The following is a 22,513-nucleotide window of genomic DNA, read 5'->3' as shown; positions in this document are numbered from 1 at the left end:
CATTGTAAATTTTAGAAGGTTGGTTTCCAGCGTGAGCATCTTCAACGCAGCAATTCTTAAACAGTCACTTTGCTGGCCTTTGTTGCATTAATAAAAACCCGTTCCCTTGGGTGGATTGATTTTCCTATAATAGAAGTGCAGGCTTTTGTTGAGGGATTTTTTTTTACGAACGGAAAGATAATTGAGGTCTGGAGTGATGGACAAGAGCTCTGAAGTGGCTATTAGTCGGGTGGCTTAGATCCATTTTTTTTCCTGACGAGATTGTGACCGACTGGTCCAAAGCACCAAGCTTGGCACTAGATGGATTCTTCTAGCCCCATGAGAAGATCCTTAGAAGGGATGACAGCTGAAATGTTTATTGGAAGGGTGACTTAATATTTGCATAGAATCCTACAAGAAAAACAAGAAGAACAACTACAAGACGGCGAATAATGTTCAAATTGGCGCAATGTTCTCAAAGATAATGTTTTTCATGAACGTTATCTTATGCGCAATAACGATACGTTTTGGAGTGTTTTCGTAGAAAAAAATGTAACATTACCCTGATAAGAAGAGCACTGTTAATACAAGGTACTGCTTATAACAAGCAACATTTTAGGTCCCAAGTCTTTGTTTTTCTTTGTTTTCCTTTGTTTTCAATTACTGTTAATACAACTTGGTACCTGTTATAACAAGGTAATTCGTTAAGTCCCAAGGACCTTGTTATAAAGGTGTTCGACTGTATTCAAAGTCTCAAAGAAACAAATTTGCCCAAAAAAAAGCAAAAGAAAAAATATCATTTTTTTCCCCTTGCCCACCGTTACTTCAGAGGACAAGTGAAATCGTTGCATGTAATGCAGTTAAAGATCTGCATACACTGGATGACAGCATCATCAGAGTTTTTAGGCACGTTACAAAAACGTGACACACAGACATCAGACAGACAGACAGACAGCGTAGGATCATTCTTTTAGTATAGCATTGTGTGCAACCTTCGTGTGTAATCAAGTCATACTTTTCAATGAAATAATAAAGTTTCAACGTACCTTTTTTTTAAGTTAACTGAAGGCCATGGCCATTTCAACGACAGCTGAAGCATGCCCGTTATGTTCGGTGACTTCACTTGATTGCATAATTAGTATTTGCAGACCGTACGTATGAATCGTGTAGCTCAACTTGAGCCGCATTCGTGCGAGTGGGAGTTGCGCGCGCAGTTCCAGATCTAATAACCAGGTATCGCATAAAACAGATTTTACCTGGCATCTCTACACTACCGTCATTGATACACCTGGTCGTGTGGATAGACCAAATCGCAACATATTAACACGATAGGTTCCATTTCGCGAGCGCTTATCCCAATAAGATTTTGTCTTTAATGTAAAAAACACTTTTTTCCCCCAAAAACATTTTTGAGAAAAGTAAATTTTCCTTTTGCCACGATGCAAACTTGGAGATGTTGGTTCGTTTTGATTATCGGCATATTGCCGTATCTGTTAATTTCCCAAACAAATGCACAACCCGATCCCCCTGCCATGCATCTCGGCCTCATGCTGGAGACCGGCGGGAGGGAGATCTTTGACCGATTCCGCGTCCAGCCCGCCGTGGATATCGCCCTGGAGACGGTCAGACGTCGGGTGGACACCGGTGCCTACCTAAACTTCACCCTCACCTACGAGTTCCAGTCCACGGGGGCCAGATGCACCCCGTCCTCCATGATCGCCCCCGGAGTGGCCTCCAATATGTTCCACCAGCGAGGGGTGAGAGTGTTCCTGGGTCCGGGCTGTAGCTTCCAGTGCAAGGCGGTGGCTGACCTGGCAGCTTACTGGAACGTCCCCGTCCTCTCTGGCGCCTCAACCTCGGGCGATCTGGACAACAAGGCGCAGTACAAGACCCTGACGCGGACTGCTTTCCAGATGGGAGTCATGGGGCACTTTTCGGTGGCTCTGTTCCGGAAGTGGTCTTGGACCCGATGCTCTATCATATGGGATGATGTGAGCGTGTGGAGGATCATCACGGGCAGCATCAGGAGTAGACTTGAGCAGGCAGATATCTACGTGAACCCTGTCGTGCTTGGGTTGCATGAATCCACGCAGCATGCCTTAGATGCTGCAACACGGAGAGGAAGGAGTAAGTCTCAATGCAGAGTAGTTGGTGCATATATTCATTATTCTGAATAGCTGAAAATGTTAAGTGTCATAGCTGAATGCATTTCATTTTATAATTTTCGAACCAAACAGGTGAAGGCCTAAACTCTTAAAAACACGCGTTTCACCTCCCAGCCGGGAATGCATTTTAGCCCCCCCCCCCCCCCCCCCCCGTGACGGTGGATGATTACGGGGGTGGGGGGGGGGTACCCCCGTAATCATCCACCGTCACGACCGTCAAATAACATATTCTTAGTTAACATGTATAGACAGTTCGTCTGCATCTTTCCCCAATCGGACATGCTGCTTTATTAATTATCATCATTAACAATTGAAAATTGGGGTCCAATGCAGGAACATCTCTTTGACATTTAGAGGCATCACAAACGTATACAATGGTGCCATGTTATGTCTACAGGTTGTTGCAGCCCATTTAGAGCCATCCAATTTGAACGACTTTAAAATGAATGGCTTGATTAGGTCGAGTCGCCTTCGACTCCAGATGTTCTCATTAGCTGTTCGTAAAGTTGCCGTCACTTGTCTATTAAAAACATATAGGAGCATTTGCATATTTGCCAAAAGTAACCCACCAAATATATCATCAAAAATCTTATTTGGATTGAAGATCATATACTGGTACTAAACAAACAAAATGCATCAAAACAAATGATCAAATATGCCTCAAAATTGTGCTTAAAATTCTTTCGAGTTTAAGATCGCATCTTTAAAATGTCTCCATGTTTTAACTTGAATCCAGTTATATTCGTGATTGCTCCGGTGGGCGTGGTCCGGGATATCATGATCAAGGCGTACAAGGCAGAATACATCAACGGAGAGTTTGTCTTCTTCTCTGTGCACTTGTTCAACAACATGTGGCGCTTCGGGGACTCCTCCTGGAAGAGGGTATGCTAAGCAGTGGCCTGTTTCATGGGCCTTCTATAAGCACATACTTCAGCTAAGAATTGTTTGCTTAACAAACAGGTCACCTGCCAAATTGCTATTTAATCTAGGCCTAATATTGCTTGACTGGTACTCAGGTGGTTTATACTTACATTTAGCAATATTTTCCGTTAAGCAGTTAGACCTACATAAAATTGGGCCCAATTTTTGAATTATAAGATGGATCTATAATGAGCGTTTCGAAATATGGTCTTCATCTTTGTCGGCTTCAGGAAATTTAGGGACACTGACCAGGAGGAACTATGTATATGAAAGCTCCTTAATTTTACCTGATCACTCTACACAGGGTGTCTTCCGCCCCCCCCCCCCCAAAAAAAGGTAACCCACAAACAAAGGGATAATATGAATAAGCCTTGAACTTATTGACCATAGTATATGATTTTATAATAAACTATAGGGGCAGAAAGCTCTCCTAGTTTTTGCCCCTTGAACCTACCTGTCTTGCGTCTGGCTGTGTTGGTAATCCATTCAGACTGAGGACCTGGGACAATGGGGCGTGTGCGATTTCTACGGGCCCGAGGACCTGGGCCAGGTCCTCGGGAGAATTTCGTGTACAAACCTCATGGGAGCTGTCGAGAAAAGTAAGAGTACGAACAAAAGGAAACAAAAGAAGGAAAGGATAAGGTCCTCATGAGCATAGTAAAACACACATGGGTGTGTCCAAGACGGTTTTCAATTTTCACATACCATTTTCAAGACAATCTAGCTCAGTGATGCATAACCAGAGGAATGCATCCACGATATCAATGGAAAGGTTACTCACTGCCCCTAGTTTATGATAAAACCATATAGAAATGGTCATTAAGTTCATAGCTTGGTCAAATTATCCCTTTGCCCGTGGGCTACCTTTTTAAGGGGACTCACTGTATAATCATAGTCCCATTTCCGATTTCTCTTCTATTCATCAGTTAATTGAGAGTATTCTTCAAAACTTGTTTTCAGGGAGACGAATTTGACACCGAAGCTAAGAAGGCGTTCGAGGCTCTGATGACGTTTCGTTTATTCGAACCAACAAGCGACGAGTTCAGAGATTTTCAGGAAGACTTGGAGCTGCGTCGTAAGCGCGATTTTAATTGGACAAGTCCGCCAGGAGATGACGTAAGCAGAAATTTGATATCTTTTCGAAAAACAAGCTTATAATCAACGCAAAGATTGAGCCTTGTATTAGACAGTAAACAGAAAAATAATGATAAATCCTCAAAATTAAGCCCTTAACCTTTTACAGTCAAGTGTATAGTTGTGTTCGTATGTATGTGCATGGATTTGAGCGTTGGTAGGTCTTTACTAGTACTAGAAACTGAAAATGTATCTGTTTCTTGTTCATTAAGTTGCTGCTGTTCCTTGTGCCACCCCTTATTAAAAGTACTAGGTCTTGTATTTGGCATTGATTTATTGTTTTGATGGTTCATTAGTTTTGGGACTTAGTTTTGGTTTTAACTTTCGTGCCGAAGGGACCTGTTAAACACAATTATATTTTCACAATATCCGGTGATGTCTTGTTCAGATGTCAAACTGCCCCCTCAATTGCAGTGACAAACATCTCAATCGAAGCGTTTGTTTTTTGGTGTAAATCGAGGACACACACGTGCAACGTCATCGATGAATCGAGGACAGGAACCCAATCGAGGACTCCTCGGTTAGAAAACGTGTACAAAACCAATGAGAGCTGTTGCAAAAAAAAAAAAAAAAAGCAACGACGTGCCTGACTGTAGTAAAATATTACACACAATCTACTAGCTCCATGTCCAATCTGATCGGCCGTACCTGCTATCGACCTGGATGCAACTTGCAAGTCAAAACTGTTTTTCCCCCCCATCGGATTCCTTTGGGAAGAATTCCATACTTGGACATCATTACTTTTCCTGCAGTGACATTACAGCCATCATAAAGCGATAACATGTCCCAAAAAGTCAAATTTACCAGAGAAAATATTGAAGCATTTACTGAGAAAACACTTTTCACACAAGTATGATTGGATTTGTGCACAGAGTGGTACGTGATGTCCACGCATGGCACTCTTTCTTTACTTTGATATGGAATGTTCGATTGATGAGGTCCGTTTCCACTCGAGGTTATCTCGTCCACTCTTCCAGATTACAAAGTAAATGGAAACCTTGCAATCTTAATAATTCCTCCCTCCCTGGCCTTGCTGCAAGCACGCAGCAACTATTTGTTTTCATAAATAAAAGTGACTTCGAGCGTAAAATTGAAGGCGAATAAACAAGACCTTTCTCTCTCGGAAGAAATGAAATCATACCAGGTCAAGGTCTTCATCAGAAAAATGAAATTATATGCTGCAATATTATCAAAATTAGAGTTCCCAACTTAGGCCAATATTAATTTACAGTCTGTTTAATTACGTTTTTATGTTAAAATTCACCCAGTGCTTCTATTTTCGCAAAAAAGGTCTAATGAAATTGCTAAATGGGTCACTGTTTTTGTAAATTACATTTGTTATGCGTTTTCACTCGATAACGCTGAAACGTTTTTGTTCCTAATTTACAATGACCCCACTGGAAGAATAGAATAATTAAAGTGTGAGCTGTGCTCGCGTTTGACCGAGCTTTGCAGTCCACGAAATTGACGCATTTCTGGAGAACAAAAATTGAGTTTCCTTTTTGTAACTTTGGATATTCTCGGGAAAAGCTAACTCGTCAAAGGATTGTAATAACTGATACAAGTTTGACATTGGACCGAAGCTACTCTGCGCTGACCTTCAAAGCAAGTGGATATTGACATTCAGTACTTATTAAAATTGACAGTTGAAGTTGCTAGAATTAACAAGTGATCAAATTTGCCGAGAGAGCTCAGGAAGTTGTGATCTTCATCTGCAATGACAGTTACTTCAAGTAGATAGATGACCCTCATTGATTTTGTAGACTGCGCTAACTATGTTTTTTTTTTCTTTTTTTGTAGTGCACCAAATTTCGCAAAGGTCTACCAAAAGAAACAGATGAAGGGACAGTAAATTGTATAAGTAAAAACAAAAATAAGAGTATAGGGCTGTCGGAGTAAGCCTAAGCTTGTAGAGAACAGCATCCCTGTGTGAATCGTTTTCGTTTTGCTGAAAGAACACTTTCCTTTTTTTGTGATCCGTGGACAGAACTTCAAAACGGTGTTTGTGTTTAAAATTCTGTAACTTGATAAGTACATTCAGTGATTTGAATGATTCTTGTACTAAAAGAATGCTTGTGAATTGGGCTTTCATATCCTAGATTTTGAAAGTGCTACATTTAGAACTTCACTAAAAAATAGTCCCGACATTTGGGTTTCGGGTTGTTTTTACTCACTCTGTACATTTACTTTTGAAACAATTTGATAGAAACGCATAACAGGCACGAATTAGGCCCTAGATGCATATTGTGAAACAGCAATCATGTACCAAATTTGTTATATTTGTTTATTTGCCTGATGAAAACAAACTGAGTCGAAGCTTCAGCAACGAGAATTTGCCTACCAAGTAGAGAATTGGTTTGAGCAGATGAGCGGTGTCATCAGATGGTTTTTTTTCAATAAATTTCAAGTAAAGCTTTCAAATACCGACATTTCTTATCGTGCCGATACAAATATAGACGGCATGCAAAGACATGTGGCTACATGATTGTTTTCCAAGCAATATTATTTTTCTTGCCAAATAACGCATCAATTTTCCATTGTTGAAAAGTTGAAATCGAGAAGCAAACAATTTTTTGTCGACAGATTGAGCAAACAAGCAGTTTCTTAAGGAATAACAGACAAGAGTAAGGACAATCCCATTTTGACTGTCAATTTAAGTACGGGGTATACTGACGATGGATAGTTGTATAGACCTTGGGTTGAATGGACATCTCCAGCTGCCGTTACAGCATGCCTTTTTTTCTGGAGACTTCATCATGAGCTCCTAAAGACGTCAAAACCTCTCAGGCTGAATCTTACACCTGTGTCCCAGGTGCATCGAATTAAATTACCACTTAAAACACTTAGCTATATGAGTAAAACCGGAAAGGACGAACCATTCTGAATAGTGCGTTGCCACTTGGCAAGCAGGTGTATAAAGCTGTAAGTTTCATTAAAATGCTCTTTAGAAAACACATTTCCAGCGGCTTTATGAGCTTTTAACGCCTCGACATGAATGCGCGCAGTTACCAATTTAAGCACTTCTTTTTGAAAAATTAATGAATTGCGCCGATCGACACTGTAATTATACATCGATAGTATAAATCTTATGTCGTGTCCTTTTTTTTCACATAGTTCAACTTCTTTACAAGTGCCTTCCATGACGTCATCATCTTGATTTCTCTCGCCGTCAACGAGACTTTGGGCGAGAGTGGCAACTTGTCCGACGGCTACACGCTCACCAGAAAAATGTGGAACAGGACATTCGAGGGTAAGGGAAGGAAACTAAATTGAACGAGGACAGCTCACTGTCAGACACGGGTAGAGAAAATAAATTCATTTCTGTAGTTGTTATTATTGTGGTAATTGAAACATTATCATTTTATTTGGCCAGCTGGTTTTGCTGGGAAGAAAACGTCGAGGGCCTATCAGCAAAGCTCATTACACCACTGAAGATGTTACCCTGTTCTGTTTTCTTCATGCGCTGCGCTGACAGTGCTTAAATAGGTGGCTACCGTATCCGTGGTCCTAAGTATTGAAAGGTACCAAAAAAGGTTATTTAAATAATTCACTTCATTTGTGAATTAAGATTTCAATGCTGTAATAAAGTTGTTTCATTTTCCTTATTCACCATTACTCTCACACTCGAACTTTCTTTAAACTTGCACTTCCGTGCTCGTGCGCATTTGTTTTGACGATTTTTCAACTTATGTGGTAGTTTTACAAAGAATAATGCCTGTTCTGCCATTTTTTCTGGGCGTCTGCAGCTCTCTGATACAAGGCTGTTATTTTGAATTGCTATTGCGCAGAAACCCCGCGAGAACTGAATTATTATTGTCGGGGTGCAAATAATGCCAGATTTGTAGAGTAATTATTCCATAACTGAACGTGGGCATAATTTCTTTTTCGTTTCAATGTCTCATTCAAAAGTGGATAACCTATAGGGAAAAGGTAATTTAAAAAAACAAATCTATAGTTCGCAGTGAATCTGAAAAATGGCATGGGAAGAGCAAGTTTAAAGTCGGTAAATCCGTGTTAATGGATTTCTGCCTGCTGAAGACTTATGGACGATCAGAGCACTTCTAGAATGCCTACTCTGTTTTGTTTTATAGACATATATAATATGCACCTCGCACGAACTTAGATGGATATACATTAATACCGTAGGGATAACGGCCTAACGTTCCAATGATAACCTCCGCCAAGGAGGTTGTTTTCATCGAATTTTAGTTTGTTAGCTGGTTGGTTGGTTTGTCTGTTAACAAGATATATCAAAATGTTATGTCGGAATTTGCATGAAAAAAAGCTTTTAGGAGTGGTCCTTGGTACAAGTACACATCGATTACATTTTGGAAGTGCTCCGGATCTGGGTCCGGATACATGATTGTACTTTAAAGATTCTTTATCATTCATGCAAGTATTTCTTTTGGGTGTACTGACAATATGGCGGGGAATTGTTAAGCCTTTGCGCAGGTTTGCGCTTTTTGAGTGCTTTCTAGTTCCAAATGCGAAAGTTATACTATTTCACCTCGGCTATTAAGAATTTCCAAACGTGTTGGGTTTTTGTCGTCGTGCTACAACAACAAAAAATCACCGAAAGCAATAATGATAATCAAGTTGACAGTAATTTTTTTTATTGACCAGGTATCTCTGGCTTGGTCACGGTCAATGCGAACGGTGATCGCGACGCCGACTACTCTCTATGGGACATGACGGTGAACGGAGAATCGACGGTAAGCGGAAGCGGAGATATTTTCGTCAAGAATAATTGGCACCATATCGCACCCCAACAGCCGATGTTTACTGTCTTGTGACCGAGATCAGATTCCATTTTCTCCATTCTCAAACATGCAATGAAATATAATTTTGGTATCCTTAATAACACATCCGTGCTTAGTAGATAATTATACATAAGTAGTGCAATCAAGCGAAGGTCTTTAATATTACCGTTATTAATGATAATTCAATGACCATTATACACGAGGAATAATTCTGTGAAATATTACGTAAGAATGTCTCAATGTGCAAAGGAAATCAGCTAAAATATCAAGACCCAACATAAACAACATGCTGGCGGCCTGAGCCCAAAGGCGAGGGTTATTATCAAGGTCAACGTCCAGGCCCCTAGCTGGTTTTTAACATACTTGTTTAATACCGGCCAAGCACATATTTATTCCCATTCACAAATATCTTTCGGTCAAAAATTAAAACAAGTCAAGAATTCACAATTTTCCGATGATGTTGTTCAAAAATTTTACCTCATGTTTTGTGAAACAGAGCACACCCCTAGTCCTCTTGCCATGTCTAAGGCATTGAGCCTCGCGCACGTATAGTGCAAAAAAAATATCCCATAGGCCAAAAAAAATAAGTCTCCGGTTTCTGGTATGGAGCTTGCCTAAAAAGTGGTGCGGCGACGCGGCTTTTTTTTTTTTTTACCTGATTTTTTTTTGCCTCAAAATGTAGGCTGATGACTGCAAATGGTGCCCGACTAGACTTAGTGCAAATATATGGGAGTCCAGAGAGGCCACATAAAGCTTATTCTCGATCATAATCCCATCTAAAAACACGTTAAAATTGAGCAGCAGCAGGATTCCAGTCAAACCAGTGAGTTTGGCGGTCTTGAGACATCATCTTTCATTGAAAAAAAAAATCATTTTGCCGACGCGCATGGCTACGGCGACGCGCGCGCATACCAGAAACCGGAGACTTTTTTTTTTGGCCATATGGAGACCGTGCTGGATTCTGCCTCAGACAGGTTTTAGTTGCCTTTGGGTTTTTTTTTGTTTTTTTTTAATATGTCTGTTCAACGAGAAAGAGTAACAAGAATTCATGTTGGCGAAATGCGATGGGTTATTCGTCCCCTATTTGCTCAATAAATATTACATACGTTCCGTTACGGCCGAATGGATTAAGGTTATATTTACTTTTTCCTTCCCCTTTTCAAGATGCCAGACAGACGTTTAAGCGCGAGCGAATACCCTTGGCGATTTTGCTTTGTATGAAATTTACTTAATCGGATTCGTCCTCCGTCGAATTCAGTAAAATGATTTTGTTTTATGTGTACAATGATTCAAACCGATTATAACATGCATACCGGCAGTTGATTACAGACGTCACTGAACATAATTAGGTTAGTTTCCTTTCAACCATATGTTTGAAATAGGCTAAGTAAACGATCCAAAAACATGAAATTTTTGGAGATTTCTGGACCTAGTGCCCCTTTGACAGAAATGGTTAACGGCCATCCTATCCACGTTCCATATTTCATTGAAAATTTACCCCGTATGCTGTATGGAATGTAAATTAATGTAAAAAATGTCAAACTAATTTTGTCAAGCACGGAACCTCCAAGGGCGTCTTTTTATTGACGATCTTTTCAGCGTTAGCCTCCACACAATAATACCTGCAGTCGCATTTGACTGATCAGCAATGAATGGGGTTAATCAGCGACATGCGTATGGCGTGCGTATAAATTATAAGTGGAGTGTAATAATTATTGGAAAATACCTCGGAAAATCATTCAAAATTACAAACAAAAAATTATGGCAAATTGTATGTATATCATTCGCCATGGAAATGACTAAAGTTGTAAGCAGGCGTAAAATGCTGACAAAAGAAGTGGCAGGATGTTTTTATTCCCAAAACATTCCAAGCATTAAACGAAATGTTTAATATGCCGAGTATTATTCAAATAACGTGTAATATAATATTCTGAATAATATTATTGACATTCCGAATGCGCATCTCTAATATTAACCTAGTCCATAAAAAAAGTTAGCCTCACAATTTTTTCCCCAGATTTTGTGACAGGTTTGTACATTTTCAAGTCGTTGGGTAATCAAGAACATTCGTGCCATTTCTTGACAACATTTAAGTTGTATTGATTTTTCCCCCACTGCTGGTGTCTTGTTCGTTTATTTCAATTTGTCTATTGACTGTTCAGGTTGTGGCTAATTTTTACGGTGCGACGGGTGAGTTGGAGTTTGTGGGTGATATCGCCTGGCCAGGAGGGGCTACCGACCCCCCGCCTGACACTCCGTTCTGTGGCTTTGAAAACGAAAATCCTGCCTGTCAGATACAAGGTAAGATAAAAAAAAATCCCAAACTGTCCAGGTGTTTGGAATTTGAAAGGGGTGGGGGTGCGGATGCGCATCATTTTGGCGCGGTTCATAATTATGACAGAAACTTGTAAGCACATGAAGGGGCTTTGCGTCAATACCCAGCGTCTTACAGTCTAATTTAAAAAGAGAATTCGTATCGGCGCTCTTTATTCATTTTTTTTTGGGAAAAAAAAATGGGGATGCAAAATTTTTGAAATGTGAGAATGTATCCTCCTCCCGCCCCCGATTTACGCCCTTGTAATGGGACGCTAGTCAGAAGCAGTCTAGTCAAATTCCACTCCAGCAGTCCATTTCTCTTTTTTCAGTCAAATGTTACACTTTTCCCAACAGACTCTGTCTTGACGATAACCATTATCGTATCGTGTTGTCTTCTCCTGGGCGGGAGTGCCGTCATCCTTGCAGTTTACAGGTGAGCGGTCCTCTTGATTTCATTGCCAGTCGGTTTTTTTTGTCGACGAGGGAACCGTTTGACACTAACCCGGCCCGTCCTTTCTCCACTACGAGTACTCATCAATCTACTCCGTCGCGATATACATACACTGCAAAAACTGCAGTGTTAAATTTACACCATTTGTATCTATATAGGACCATCTGTTGTTAAATTGTACTGGTGTTGTCCTATATAGATACCGAATGGTGTTAAATTAACACTACAGTTTTTGCAGTGTAGATGCAGCCCATAATTTATAATGGGCTCTGCTTCCACTTACACGGAGGCATTACTTTTAAGAACCCGATGATGAGAAAAAATGCACTTTGCGCGAAAGCAATTTGGCATTCCCGGAGGAAAATGGCACCACCACGTACCGAAGGAAGCTTCGTAATTGCATTGAAATTTTGATCAAATAAACAACGTCTAGGCCTGAAACAGGTGGTGCTGTGATGCAGAAAAGTCGTTTTAAATGTTTTTTTTCCCTGGTAACGAAATCGTCGGTGGCACCACGAAGTGCCGTATTGTGTGGCGTAACTGATTAATGAACAAAAAGAGTAAGTTACTGCACTTTGCCAAAGATGGCTTTTAATAAATTTTTGGGAACTCCATTTTAAAAATGGTCAATTCAGAAATCTGAAATGCTGGCCAGTCAGTTTCTTTTAATTCTTTATCTTTTCTTTAAAACACTTTCAATGTTCACTCTGGAAAATAAATCAGACGATTGAAAGTGACCGTACGACAATTGTCGTTACGGTAGCTGAATCACACTTGTTATCGTATTTCGCCAAGCAGAATTTTAATAACTCCTACCTCGGAAAAAAATAACAAATCTAATTTATTTAAGCCACTCGACCATTCGGGCTATGCAGAATCAATTTCCGGAATGTGCGTTGAGCCAGAGAATAATAACACATTTCGAACTCTGAAACATTGGCATTCGTAAAAAGACGTGATTTTGAAAGAATAATAATGATTAATGATAATTATATTCCCATGCCCCTGCCTGCCTGCACGTGCTGCTTGCAAATACAAACACCATAATTTTGAAATGATAAAATAGTCCCCACATTTGTTGCCTTGGGCTCAGCTGAAGTGGACATGAAAAGAACACATCTGGAGACAACCCGATCGAATTATAGTCCATGTAGCAAACGGGTATTCGCTTCAGACGAAATGTTGATTCAATAGGCAACATTCTTGGAGCCGCACGTATCCCGTAAGCGCATGATTATTCTAACGGTCCCTAACGTTTCCGAATGACCGTTTGATAATTCACGGCAATATTGTATGGCAATATTTTTGTTAATTTTGTTCAAAAATATCTGGAGATCAATCAGTTGAATAATTGAAACCCCCATTTCATAGTACACAACAGTTCTCATTTCTGTTGTAAAATAAAAAATTAAGCGAAAAAAAAATGTGTCCGATTGAGGAATCTTTACATGAACTATTAGAGCTTATATTTTCCTTTAACTCTATTCAGGAAGTTAAAAAGAGATGCCGCTATCCAAAGTAGGGCGTGGCAAATAAAGTGGGAGGAGCTACAGATGCAAAGTGACCACGCCCGTGGATGCAGAACCTCTTCGTTTTCTCTTGTAAGTTCCCCGGCCACAGACACTTCAAGATTAGTTTACTTTCATTTTGAAGTATATGACCGTGAATGTTGTCTGTATTTGTTGCGGTTACCTGATTGTCGAATGAACAAAACCATAAAGGTTGCCAAGCCATTCAAAATTGAATTCCGATTTGCCTAATTTAATAATCTTTGTTATTGACTACCTGAATTATGTAGGGCAATGCCGAGAATATCATTGTATAAGGCGAAGCAGGTACCGACAAAAACATCCACAGAACGGCAATACTTTCATTTTGAAACCTTGAATCGTTCTGAGAAGAAGTTAATCTTGTTATGCCAACCTGATCAAGCAGGGTTGGGCTCCAATAAGCCGCGCAGCTGTGATCCTGAGGGGAATTCTGCTGCACATTAATCACAGTTCATTCAATTTTCAATGTCAATTTCCCCTCAATGGAAGATGTCTCCCTGTCTGTCAGCCGTTCGTTGTCACAAAAAGAGTTCCTTTTTTGTATCAGTTGTTAAAACAAACTGTTTCATTTTTTTTCTCGTAGGGGAGTGTTTCTTTAAAAACGGAAGAAGGAAAACAGGTTTTTACCCAGACAGCATTTTACCAGGTGAGAGTTTGAGAAGTAACCTAAAACAAACAAACGGATGCAGGCAGTTTCTCAAACCTCATTTCGTTCGAGTTTCGGCTTCATTATCTTTTCCCGTGGCGGAAATTGATCACTGTCTCCAAAGTCCAAAATGGTCATTAGTCTCCAAAGTCAATGGCCTGAAGTGGAGCCTGAAGCAACAACAGGAGACGGGGCCGATGTTTGAGTAATGGCCCTTGAGACTTTGAAGACATCCAACAAGGTTACCATGTTTTCTGCAAAATCATCACTATCAGACGTAATTCAATGACAATGGGCGTTAAAGGAAATATACAACATTTTGCTTTTGCTGTAACTTTCAGAAATGGATGGATTTGGGGGATAGTATCATATAGCAAATATCATTACTGAACAAGTTCTATAGTCGCATTTGAAAGGCTACTAAAAGGGGGAGCAGTAGATTATCATTTTGATGCAAAGTACAATTGAAATAAGCAAGATTTCCTGACAGAATCGGTCTCATATATTTGGTTAAAAAAAAAAACAGATGCCAGCGAAAAATTAACTCACACAGAGGATATTTCATAGAGTTACATCCTGGGGAGGGGGGGTGTTAACTATATTATAGGCCCCTTAGCTGACAGTAGATAATACTCGTCTTAATTGTCTAAGTATTTTGTTTTCCCTTGTATTTTTCAACAGGGTCGAACTGTTGCTGTCAAGAGGATCTCCCAAGATGAAGTGAAGATGAATAGAGAGATTCTCATTGAGCTGAAAAACGTAAGAGGACATAAGGGTTGATCATCTTTAACTTTCGCTGTTGAAAAGGATATAATTACGGACACATTTCTCTGTGAAATTTGAATGAACACTCTTTGAAACGAATAGCTCATAATTATTCTCAAGGAAATTTCTGTCCACAGATGCGGGATTTGGAGCATCCCAACTTGGCAAGATTTATCGGATTGTGCGTCGACGTTCCTAACGTGGCCATCGTCAACGAGTATTGCCCCAAAGGAAGCCTGATGGTACGTTTTCTATTTCAAGACCCTAAATAACAAATAAGTTAGTGTCGTAACGAAGGTGGGAGGGAGTAGTCCTGTCTTATTGGTTTTAAGGTGGGGAGTAGACAACATACGAGGATTTAGTGGACTCTTTTCATATTGAATTACATGTATTTGCATTGGTGAACTGAATTTGACACATTGCCGTCCATCTCACGCCAGGCAATGTTTGCCGTTAAATTTGCTAACACTAATATAGTTGGAATGTTCTTCCCCCATTTGTGGTTTGTGTGTTGCGCAAGTAAACAATTTCTTGTAAACTATTTCTTTGAAGAAAAAAAACAGTTTCATATAAATAACCGAGTCGAACCCAATTTTCATTGATTTCATGGTCGGCGTAAATGGTATCGGTAGCTTTATGTTGAAATACTCATGACGTATAAAATAAAGATCAGTAAAGGCCTGTGACTTATATACATGGACGAGTTGAATGTAGAAGCCAGACGTTGAGGCTTCTATAGATCCGCTCTGTCGTTATTCTGTCCATTTTCCTGCTTTCAACTCTGTGACAATCAAAATTTGGAGGATTCCACTAATTTAGAATAGTTGATATAACAATGTCATCTGCCCACCACAAGCAGTAATTCAATATTTAATTCTTGTGAATTTGCAGGACATTCTTCAGAACGATTCCATCAAACTTGACTGGCTCTTCAAGTACTCCCTTATCAGTGACGTCATCAAGGTATTTGTGGTCTCAATTTAAATTCATTTGAAAGCAAAGATTCCTGGAGGAAAATCAATCCCTTTTGAAGAAAAATCTTCTTCTTTTTATTCCTTTGAAAAGCAGTAAAATGATTTGATTTCCCAGGATACTGTTATTCAAGATGTCTGTGTGCCTATCCGGTTGAATTGAATTGAATTAAATTGTGCGGGTCTTACGCAGTTTACTTTAAGCCGTGGAAATTTTTCAACGTGAACTGTTGGAGCATTTTTTTTTCGCTAATCAATAATTAAGCCTTAGTGGTCAATAACAGAATCTGATTGATCAATGCAGGGAGTGCAGTACCTTCACCGCAGTGAGCTGTCAGTCCACGGCCGACTCAACTCCTCCAACTGCCTCGTGGATAGTCGATTCGTCCTCAAACTTATCGACTTTGGCTTGCCGTCCCTCCGAGAGGGCGCTTCGCAGACCCTCGGTGACCACGCCCTTCTGACGAGTGAGTCATCACATCTTCGAAACACAAAGCATTGTCCTTCATTTTAAAAAATGCATACTCTAGATTCTTTCATAAATACAGTTTTTTCTGTTATGTTTATCTCTAAGTGAAAATCCAAACGGACTTGCTTTGAGAAGAGATTTTCTTTAAAACAAAATGAAAATAAATATGTAAGTGTACTTCTGGAGAGATAAAAAAAAAATTAAGATGTAGGCCTGTTTGTATCAACCAAGATTTAGCACATTGTCAATCTCCTTTCTTTTTGATACAAAGTAAAGATTGTTGTTGATTTTCAATTTTGTTCGTTATTGCCTGTCTTCATTATTGGAGTAATTTCATCCTTTATTCTCAGAGTCGCTTTATGGTGCCCCAGAGCTACTCCGCGATCCAAAGCGAGGCCCAACCAAAGAGGGCGACATTTACAGTGTAGGGATGCTCATGGGAGAAGTTGCAACCAGGCAGGGACCGTATGAGGCCGAGTCGAAGAACATGGAACTAAGTGGTAAAATATCGAATTTGTAAGCTGTAGCCAACGACTAGTTGAAGTTTATTAGCAATCAATTGTTGCTAAGAATCAACAATGCGAATTTGTGAAGCGCACATATCCATCACAACTGGTGCTCAAGGCGCTACATCATTATTACCCTTGCTCACTGGGCTAATAGAACGTACCAAAGACCATCTCAGCTCCCTGTGAAGTATTCAGTTGGATGCTGCCATTTTCGGTGCACACCAGCCAAAATCAACCACAATCACCATATATCTGCCCTCCCAGGAACCCATCTAGTCCTGAGTGGGGAGAAGTGTCTTGCCAAAGGACACACACATCGTAACGCCACAGGTTGGACTCGAACCAACAGCTGGCAGAGCTACCCTCAGAACTTTAATTGGATGCCTCAGACCACGAGCTATCGACTTGCCACTCCCTAAACATCCGTAGCAAAATGTTCCCTTTGTATACCTTCTCCACTATTTTTCTAACGGTGGTTGTCAAAATATTGATTTTGTTTCCCACTTTTTAGAGATTGTTGACAAAATCAAGTGTCCTCCTTCCGGCAGCCTGAGTCAACCATTCAGACCACAGGTTGCCGGCGAGAACGTCGACTCCAGTATATCCGAGTTGATCAAAGCGTGTTGGGCGGAAGACCCTAAAGACAGACCTAATGTCAACTCGCTGAACGCATCCATCGTCAAAATCAACAGGTGAGTTTAATACAGTGGCTAAGCACAAAGTGAACGCAATCCTAGATGATATCATTCACCAGGGCCCAGTCTCATGTTGGTGCTAAGCAGGAAATATCGCTAGCAAGTTGATATGTTACGCAAAATTTAGCTGAGTACCAGGTAAAATCAATATACACAGCGTGACGTTTTTGGTTGGTGCCCTGCTTTTGCTAAGCAAAATTGTTTGTGGCTTAGCAATTTGTTTGTTGGAAGCGGCTCTTTCAAATCAACTTCTGAGTATTAATGATCTAAAATGCTGATGATTCCTCGGAATAGAAAGAAGAACACAGGCAAGGGTATCCTAGACAACCTGCTGAATCGGATGGAGCAGTACGCCAACAATCTGGAGGAGTTGGTGGAGGAGAGAACCGCAGCCTTCCTGGAGGAGAAGAAACGAGCTGAGACTCTGCTTTATGAGCTCTTACCCAGGTGAGAAATATCTAAGAAACTCTTGAATAGCTTCCTAAAAGATACACAGTGAAAGATATGCATACACATTGTTCTCCATAGAACATAACTGCTGTATTCCTGTTTTGTTGAACTGCCTTTCTTGATGTCCACAAATTTTAACCTCCCTATAATCATTGACCCATCTAAGAGTTATCGCCTGTGATTCTCTCTTGAAACCTTCCTCTTTTAAAGCTACACTGCAAAGATGGCGATGTTATTATGAAGACATAGATACAGACACTCACGGTTTCATTACAGGACTGCCGATGTAAAACTTTTTAATACACCTTTTTTTTTCAGTGTACGCACTCCCTCTAGTATCCCGTCGCAAAGCACATTTCTTTAACCTGTTTCATGTCCTTTGCGCCATCAGTTTTATGGAAGTCTTTGACATTGGCGTCTTTCCTGTAATTTGCCAAGTAGGCCTATCATGACTTTGTACATGTAGAGTAGTAACTAAGCATTTGAAGAAAAGAAAAGTCTTCAATATGTCAATGATTAGCTTGATGTCGATCTTAAAAATCGGGGAACTTGAGAAATGCTAAAAGTAATTTGTGTCTTTCAAAATTGTGCAGGGTCGTAGCAGATCAGTTGAAGCAAGGCAAGGCCGTCGACCCGGAATCTTACGACAGTGTCACCATCTTCTTCAGTGACATCAAAGGGTTCACTGAACTCTCGGCACAGAGCACGCCTATGGAGGTGGTTTTAAACTAATCCCTGATTCGTTCTGTAGATATCTCACGCTCGCACCACAGTTTGTTTTGAAATTGTACAAGCCGGCTTAATGTTCTAGTTCAATTTATGCATCTCGAACCGCCTTGCTTCAGTGTGTTCAGGAGGCTATTATTCCCTTATAAGGAAACTATTTCTCAGCGAGTTCACGTGTAGGGAACGTCCCACGACATTTTGGCTGATGATTTGATCTTGCTAATTGACAGCTTCACGAAATGTATCCTCAAGAATTGTATTAAAATAGGTATTAGCAAAAGTGATTTGTGTTTATCTCTGTGCTACAGGTGGTCATGTTACTGAACGATCTGTACACCTGTTTTGATGGCATCATTGAACATTTTGATGTGTATAAGGTAAGCTGAACTTATAACCTCTGAAACCAAATGATGATCTGCTCAATTTCAGCCTCTTGTAACTTGTTGTTCCGTGTTGGGATATCGTAGGAAGACTTCATTTTAATACATTTTGTCTGCGTTTCTGTTCAGGTTGAGACTATTGGGGACGCCTACATGGTGGTGTCTGGTGTGCCAGTCCGCAATGGCAATGCGCATGCGCGTGAGATTTGCAACATGGCGCTGGCCTTGCTTAAGGCAGTCGGCTCCTTCAGGATTCGACACAAAAGAGACCAGAAACTTCATATGCGGGTGGGAATACACACAGGTATAGGAAACCAATAATCATTATCATGGCATGTCAGTCATTGTTGTTGATACCGCATTTTATTTGGCGAATATACGGGTCAAAAGCATAATGATTTGCTATAGACGCATTGAAGCACTTCTATAATCCTAATAGGCATAGATATAACTTTTACAACGTTATGGTCCATCAAGGAACTTTTGAAACCGCGCCCTTTTACCTGATGTATAGACGTTATTCAAAGTTGAAGCGTTACAGCTTTTTGACATCCTAAACAAGAGAAGGTGTGGGGGTTTTTTTTGGGGGGGGGGGGTTTGTGGGGGGGGGGGGAGAATTTCCTCTTTTCTTTGAACGTGTAAGATAGAATGTTGTGTTGGAAGATAGAATGTTGTGTTAGTAATGGTTATAGAAAAATGAATGTGTCCTGCAGATATCAAAACTTTAATTTTGTTGTAATTGTGACTGCAGGTCCGTGCGTAGCTGGCGTGGTGGGGCTCAAGATGCCTCGCTATTGTCTCTTCGGAGACACAGTGAATACGGCATCTAGAATGGAATCAAACGGAGAAGGTATTTTTTTAAATATATATGTTGCCATGGTTACCCCGCCATTTCGTACTGCACGCTAGAGTGGTCCAGTTTCATAACTTGAACTTTATAAGTAGTTCCCCTTGACGACTCGTAATTTAGATTTCAGACTTCGCCCTGTCGGCAATTTGTCGTTGATGGCGCTTTTGAGAGTTTGTCCTGATTGATGAATGACCTCCCGTTTACCGCTTTTATGGATTAAAAAACAGCTGAAAAATTATATAGAGTTCAGGTCGTTGCATTTTGATAAAGCTACAATTTCCGCCCAGAAGAATTTTTTTTTTCAACTTCAAAGAGGTCTACTTATGAGAATCCCTGTGTGCAATTAAAACACGCAATTGCTGCAGTACAGCAATGGAGATGTAGAAAGATATGTGGCTATTATATCTATTAAACATTTGTCCTTTGAAAAAATATAGGTAGAATAACAAGCAATTTTCATAATTTTCAAAATGGCTGCCATTGCTTGTTATTCCACCTAATTTTTTTCAAAGGACAAATCTGCGATGGCCCTATAGCCAAATATATTCTTAAAGCTATAGTCCATCATTTGCAGCTATCCAAAAAGTAACTGGCGTAATTATTGTTGAAAAACATACTTGGTTGAAAGATAGTAAGGGGACCAAACTCCCTGTGAAATCATTCTTTCTGGAAAGCTGTCATTTTGAAGTAATCAACGAAAGAAGGCCTTTCTAATGGTGCGTCTTAAGACGCACCGTTGGAAATTTCCGTTAGTAGTTGGTTTGTTTTTATTCGGCGCAGCGCGCAAGCGTTGACACGACGCACACGCGCGCGCGGTCGCTATAATTCGTCGGATCGATGCGCGACATCGCGTAGCTGTAATCGGCTCTGTGAGAACGTGTCTCAGACGCTGAATTCAGGCCCAATTCAAAACATGATTCAGCAACTTTGATTTGAAATTGAGATCCTAGAATGCTGTTTTTCTCGGAATATACAGCTGAAGCTGAGCTGAAACTTCATCGGGTTAGTTGTTCAGTACCCTTCTTTAGATTTTGAGCACTTTTGTTGCTTCAAACGAACAAAATGCACAAATTACAAATGATGGACTATATCTTTAAGACATACTCTGACTGCGTGCCAAATGCCATGCTTGTAACATCAAAAGCACAATCATATCACCTAATTGCCGTAACAGCTATAGTGAATGATGAAATAACTCAGGCTTCTTTGACCCTACTTGTGGTTCTGCTTATAACTGATTTTCCTATATACATGTCTTTATCTGCCTCCACCAAGCTTTGAAGATCCACATCAGTTCGGACACCAAGGTCATTTTGGAGGACTTTGAAGGCTTCAACATTGAACTCAGGGGTGCAGTAGAACTAAAGGTATGAGTGAGTTTAATTCAAGCAGATCGGGTTCAGTCAAGTTCTGATCTGAGAGTATCCAAAGCTAATTCAAATAACCAAACAGCCTTTATTTTTTTACTTTATTTCAAACTTTAAACTGAACCACGAAAGGGAAAAGTTCAACCAACATGTCTAATGTCACATAGAAAACACATCAATTACAAGATATCACCGTCCTATTGAAAGCTGAGTGCATTTTTATCGTGTAAAAATACATGGGAGGTTTCTGGTTTTCTGTTCAAGAGTTTGAACTGTAACTTTTTGCAGTTTTTTCCAGCTTTTAATAACTTCGCATTTTTTGTTTTGGTTGGGATTGCATTCTATTCTCGATAACAGTACACATTCAGTTGTTTTCATTTGTATGTACCCCCATCTTTTCTTTTATCCATTTCTTTCTCCACCGTTATTTCTATTTATTTAAGTTGTTGGCATTGCATCCAATAAGTAAGAGGATTCGTTCTTTTTTGTATTTGCTGACCATTTTCACAATTTGTTTTTCTCCATATTTTTGCATTCTTGATTTTTGAATTTGTTTCACCTTCTGTGGTTTCATTTTCAGGGAAAGGGCGTCCAAACCACCTATTGGTTGCTAGGCAGCAGTGACAAATGTGTGAATGCGGTTACCGAGAGCGAGTTCACCTAATTATAAAAATATCATTGAAATATTATACGGACTCATTTGCGATTATTGTAAATACATGTGTATTAATATACATTTTCACAGGCCTGGTGTTTTCATCCACAAATGGGGCATTTGCTTTCAATCTTTTTACCCTTGCACTTGTATATTGAAATATCACATCACATGTACTTTGTCTTATATAAACTATATAAATTATATTTTATTTCCATATACATTGTATTCATAAAATAATATATGCCCTACCTATATTTTCATATATTTTCATAATTGTTCGTTTTCAAATCAAAAATCAACCTTTTCTGAGGACAAGGATTACGAATTTGGCACAAAGGATGGGAAATTACAACAACAAAAACATAATTCGACTATTATCATTTACTATAAAAGTACTTTTCGGGTAGTACAATTTTATCATGGTCGATTCGTGTACAGTAGCTCAAAGAAGTAAGAAACTGATGAGCATAAAGGATAAACCCTCAAATTGAGTGTTTCCAACAATTACTCTATCTACTTACAACGTTGCTAGGCTACGTGTTCTCTTTTAATTATAAGAACGCGTGAGGCCTCCTCCTACTATACTTACCATCAATTCTGTACAAAATATATTTATACTTAATTAATATGTAATGTTTTCATTATTTGTGTAAACCAGCTGAAAGAAACCCAATGTAAAATGAAACATGAAAATACTATAACTATATTTTGCACTATATAATTATATTGTGATATCATATATAAATATCTA

At 39.7% G+C, this 22,513-nt stretch overlaps 1 protein-coding gene across 1 annotated transcript; it reads left to right on the top strand.

The window, feature by feature from the left end:
- The first annotated feature begins 2,886 nt into the window (after window positions 1-2,886).
- LOC119744440 (atrial natriuretic peptide receptor 1-like) lies at window positions 2,887-22,104 on the top strand. The gene is made up of 21 exons (XM_038220368.1): window positions 2,887-3,026; window positions 4,026-4,181; window positions 7,314-7,449; window positions 8,823-8,911; window positions 11,122-11,260; window positions 11,630-11,708; window positions 13,216-13,327; window positions 13,860-13,922; window positions 14,604-14,681; window positions 14,825-14,929; window positions 15,579-15,650; window positions 15,963-16,125; window positions 16,478-16,627; window positions 17,148-17,328; window positions 17,626-17,778; window positions 18,375-18,498; window positions 18,816-18,884; window positions 19,017-19,191; window positions 19,639-19,737; window positions 21,013-21,104; window positions 21,685-22,104. Exons 1-21 carry the CDS (start codon window positions 2,922-2,924, stop codon window positions 21,766-21,768), a joined length of 2,424 nt encoding a protein of 807 aa, XP_038076296.1. The 5' UTR covers window positions 2,887-2,921; the 3' UTR covers window positions 21,769-22,104.
- The last annotated feature ends 409 nt before the right edge of the window (window positions 22,105-22,513 follow it).

This window comes from Patiria miniata, unplaced genomic scaffold, assembly GCF_015706575.1.
Source record: "Patiria miniata isolate m_02_andy unplaced genomic scaffold, ASM1570657v1 HiC_scaffold_7, whole genome shotgun sequence".
Taxonomy (NCBI): domain Eukaryota; kingdom Metazoa; phylum Echinodermata; class Asteroidea; order Valvatida; family Asterinidae; genus Patiria; species Patiria miniata.
Note: the sequence above shows the minus strand (reverse complement) of the source record. Positions and strands in the feature narration are given on the sequence as shown.